General features: G+C 55.8%; 1 protein-coding gene across 1 annotated transcript; it reads left to right on the top strand.

Moving 5' to 3' along the window:
- Positions 1-345: 345 nt before the first annotated feature.
- VDBG_02941 (canalicular multispecific organic anion transporter 1) lies at positions 346-4,560 on the top strand (the record flags this gene model as incomplete). The annotated part of the gene is made up of 1 exon (XM_003006756.1): positions 346-4,560. The coding sequence occupies one exon, from the start codon at positions 346-348 to the stop codon at positions 4,558-4,560; it is 4,215 nt and encodes a 1,404-aa protein (XP_003006802.1).
- Between the last annotated feature and the right edge of the window lie 30 nt (positions 4,561-4,590).

Raw genomic sequence — 4,590 nt, 5'->3', positions numbered from 1 at the left:
GAGGCCGCGGACTTGATTCGGGAAGGCGGTGAACGCGTTCCCCCGTCTTCCGCCCTCGGATGATCGACGCCTCCAACCCCGCGGCCATGACCTTGAGGGCCTAGTACAGTGAACCTCCTTCCAAGCACTCACATTGATCAATGGCTGAAAAAGTTTGAACCGCCTTTATCCAACCTTGATGACATGGCTGCATCAATGGTAGCGCTAGAGACCTTGCGAGGCATGGGCGCCTTGCCTTCTCGACACTTGTCTTATGAGACGGCCGCCAGTCAGCAGATTCTCTCTTCGTCCCGCATCGTGCCTCATCCTGGCCCGCTATTGACAGGAGTTTTGTCGAAGCCCCTCATGGATGCGGACAACCTCGCTCTCGCACAAGCTGCGATCTCGGTCATCCTTCTCGTGGCCGTTGTTCTCCGCCCTTTCGTTCCTAGCCGCCCGCGATGGTGTCGGCAGTTTGCCCGCGAGCAGGATGATTACGCCGTGAGTCGCAAGACTTTGTGGACGCGTTGGACGCTTTATCTTGCGATGATGGCAGTCGCCGGCTTAGCTTCGAGTGTAGCGTCCGTCATCCTGGGACGACATAGCCTCCCGCGCATCCTGGAACTCGCGCCGTGGATGGCCGCCGGTCTCATCACTGCTTGGAGACGGCCCGTCAAGACACCTACGACGCTGCTCGCTCTTTACCTGGTCATCTTGGTTTGCAGCATCATACCGTTTGCGACACTTCAGTTTCACTTCAAGTCGAGTTCATGGCCCTACTTTGTCAACTTTGCCATCAGTCTAGCCTCCACTGCGCATCTCGCCATGCCATGCGCGATCCCAGCTCTTGACGACGGTATCGTCACAAGACCCGACGCATACCCTCCGCAGTCCCGAAGACACCTCACGCTGTGGAAATTCATGACAGTCTCCTGGATGGCCCCTCTCATCAGCCGAGGCAAGCAACGAAAACTGAACGACGAGGACATATGGCAGCTGCCATTTGATTTCCAACACGACAAGCTGCATACGCTATTCCGGGACCTTCAGGGCTCAATCGTCAGGAGGCTCCTGCAGGCTAACGGCTTGGACCTCCTCATCATCTCTGTCCTTGCCATACTGGAGTCGGCAGCCAACCTTTCCATGCCCTTGCTTTTGAAAAAGCTACTCGAGTCCATGGAGCTCGACGATGACCACAGGACGACGCCTATCATGTTTGCCGCCGCAATCCTATGCGTTCGATTGGTTGCTTGTCAATCCTCTGTCTTTTCACTCTGGTTCTCGAGGCGGTGCTATGAGCGCTCGCGTGGAGAGATGATCACGACAATATACGCCAAAACCCTCACCAGAAAATCGGTTGGTCAGGGACTCCCCGAAAAGGACGTCGGCGAACTGGAAGAATCGGACGTTGTCGACACAGAAGCTTGCCAGGATGATGATGCCAATGGCGAGGAGCAGCACGCGAAGAGCCGTTGGACTGGCCTCCTGTCGTTTCTACGCCTCCGGCGAGGAAAGCCAGGCTACCAGAAGATCGTCGCTGAGCCGGAAAAGACGAAGCAACCAGCCACGACGGGCAAGATATTGAATCTCATGAAGAGCGACGTGTATGAAGTTGCACAGCGATTTTGGGACTTTCCGCAGCTCATCGTCAAACCCCTTCAATTCATCGTGTCACTGGTCTTGGTGTGGCAGCTTGTTGGTTGGCCATGTCTTGTAGGCATTGCCTGCATCCTGGTTGCTCAGGTCCTCAACGCCTTCTTCATCCGCAAGGTCTTCCAGAACGAGCGCGTCCGGCGAGTGGCTGTGGACGAACGCCTGCAAGCAACAAGCCAGTTCGTCGAGGGAATCCGCCACTTGCGATGGTATGACTGGCAGTCAAAATGGGTGGATCGGATCATGGACACGAGGCAGCGCGAACTCGCCCGTATGGTTACCACGAGACTTTGGATCATTGGGATTTCAACTCTCAATATTGCTTCAGGTGCTTTGTTCCCTGTTGCCACCTTCTTCGCCTACACGGTTTTGGCCAAAAAGCCGCTCACAGTGGGCATTGCGTTCCCCGCCCTACAACTCTTCACCATGCTGCAGTCCAACTTCAGAGAGATTCCTGGTCTGATCCAGGTCCTCCTAAACGCTTCGATTGCCGTGGGCCGTATTGAACAATTCATGGAAGAGCCAGATAAGGATGAGGGGTCCTGCGACAACAAAACAAACGAGATCGACTTCAAAATAGCCTCCTTTGCCTGGCCTGGTACTGACACACCGGTATTGCGGGACCTCAACTTTGACATACCGCAGGGTCTGACTGTCGTGTTCGGCAGAGTCGGCTCCGGCAAGACCGCTATTTTACAGGCGATATTGGGAGAGTTAGACTGGGTGTCTGGCGACTTTGTCATTCCAAATGACATGATCGGATACTGCGCACAACTTCCATGGCTTCAACACATGAACATTAGGGAAAACATTCTTTTCTCAGCGCACTATGAAGCTGCTCGCTACAGGCAGGTTCTTGACGCCTGCGAGCTCTTGCCTGATCTTCGCGAGTTCAAAGACGGCGACCTCTCGGACATGGGCGAGAACGGTATCGGTCTATCAGGTGGGCAGCGAGCACGGATTGCCCTCGCACGCGCTGTCTACAGCCAATCGCAGGTCCTGCTCCTCGATGATCCCCTGGCTGCCCTTGATCATCACACGGCTGAGTCGATTGTACGAAAACTTCTGCAGGGACCCCTTGTGAAGGGTCGCACCATCGTGCTCGTTACGCACAGGGTCGATCTCTGCCTACACCTTGCGGACCTGATGATCGAGGTTGAAGGGGGAACGGCCCGAGTGCTGGGGCCAGAAGAGGCGTCGGTCGAGGCAGCAAAGTTCATGCGCAGCGAAGAGGGACATGCGGCCACACACGATGAAGAGCCCCAGATGACCGACGACAACTCGCAAACAGAGGCGACCCCGGAAAAGTTCATCGAAGAAGAACACCGCAATGATGGCGGTGTCATGTTCTCCGTCTACTGGGAATACATCAAGGCGGGAGCTCTGAGCAATTGGGCAACTCTTGTCGCTGTCTTTGCCTTGTATCGAGTGGCAACCTATCTGACGGCCTGGTTCCTCAAATCTTGGACCGAAGCGTCTGATACCACGATCGCAAGAGTGCCTTCAGATTCGTTCCTATCGCGACTTTTGGATCTAGCCTTCTCTTGGCTCCCGAATCCCAATGACAGCATTCAGCTTTGGATCCTTGCCTACCTTTGCCTTGCGCTGGTACAAACAATAGTCTACGTTGTCTCCGAGGGGCTCAGCCTTTTCATGATCTACAGGGCGGCCAAGAGCCTGTTCATTCGAGTCATCGACAAGGTCAGCAACGCAACTTTCCGATTCTACGACGTCACACCCGTTGGCCGCCTGATGAATCGCCTCGTATCGGATATCGGCATGATAGACGGTGGCATCATGGGCCCTCTGCAGCTGACCGCCTGGTTCGCCATCTCGTGGATCTCGAGCATGGGCGTCATTGCATCTCTGACTCCGCTCTTCCTTGCTTTCTCTCTTGGGGTGTCTGCCTGGTTTGTGTACATCTTCCTGTGCTTCTTACCGACGTCGCAAAGCTTGCGCAGGCTGGAAATGGTGTCGCTGAGCCCCCTCATGTCCAACTTTGGCATTCTCCTGGATGGCTTGGGCACGATTCGCGCCTTCAACGCGCAGCCCCATTTTCAGCACAAGAACATTGTGGTCGTCGATGCTTTCCAGAAGATGGATCACTTCTATTGGAGTTTACAGTCCTGGCTCATGTATCGTTTTGACGCCTTGTCGGCAGTTTCAACATTTGCTCTCACCATAGTCGCGTTGCAAAAGGGCTTCTCTCCGAGTCTGACAGCATTCGTCCTTACGACGGCTTCACAATTCGTCGAGGCCACCCACAATCTATGCAGACAGTACGGTACTCTGCAAATGGACTTCGTCTCTGTCGAGCGGGTAATTGAGCTGCTCTCCATCCCCTCCGAACCCTGCGGCACCGCCACGCCACCTGCCGTTTGGCCAGCTGCCGAGGACGCCATCACCTTTAACAACGTCACACTCAAATATGCCCCTCACCTCGATCCCTCCCTCATCAATGCCTCTTTCACGATTCCCGGTGGCTCGACCTGTGCCGTATTAGGTCGCACAGGCTCCGGCAAGAGCACTCTCGCGCTGGCCCTCTTGGCAACCATGCATCCGACAGAAGGCACCATTATGATCGGCGATTATAATCTGTCCGATCTCGACGTCCACGCCTGGCGCCAGCGCATCTCCTTCGTGGCGCAGGACCCGGTCCTCTTCCCCGGCACGCTGCGCGATAACCTTGACCCTCTCAGTCAGTTCTCCGACGGCGAGTGCGCCAGTGTCCTGGCGCGTGTGCTCGGTGGGGACTGGACCATCAAGTCGCGTGTTGAGGGTGGTGGAAAGAACCTGAGCCAGGGACAGAGGCAGCTCGTGGGAATCGGCAGAGCGGTGTTGCGGAGGAGTCCGCTCGTCGTGCTGGATGAGGCAACGGCGAGCATCGACCGCGAGACGGGGCGCAGGTGCAAAACGTGCTCGAGGTAGAGCTCAAGGTTAGCACGTCGTGACGATTGC

This window comes from Verticillium alfalfae, genomic scaffold (genome assembly GCF_000150825.1).
Source record: "Verticillium alfalfae VaMs.102 supercont1.3 genomic scaffold, whole genome shotgun sequence".
Classification (NCBI taxonomy): domain Eukaryota; kingdom Fungi; phylum Ascomycota; class Sordariomycetes; order Glomerellales; family Plectosphaerellaceae; genus Verticillium; species Verticillium alfalfae.
This window is presented reverse-complemented; position numbering and strand designations above follow the sequence as displayed.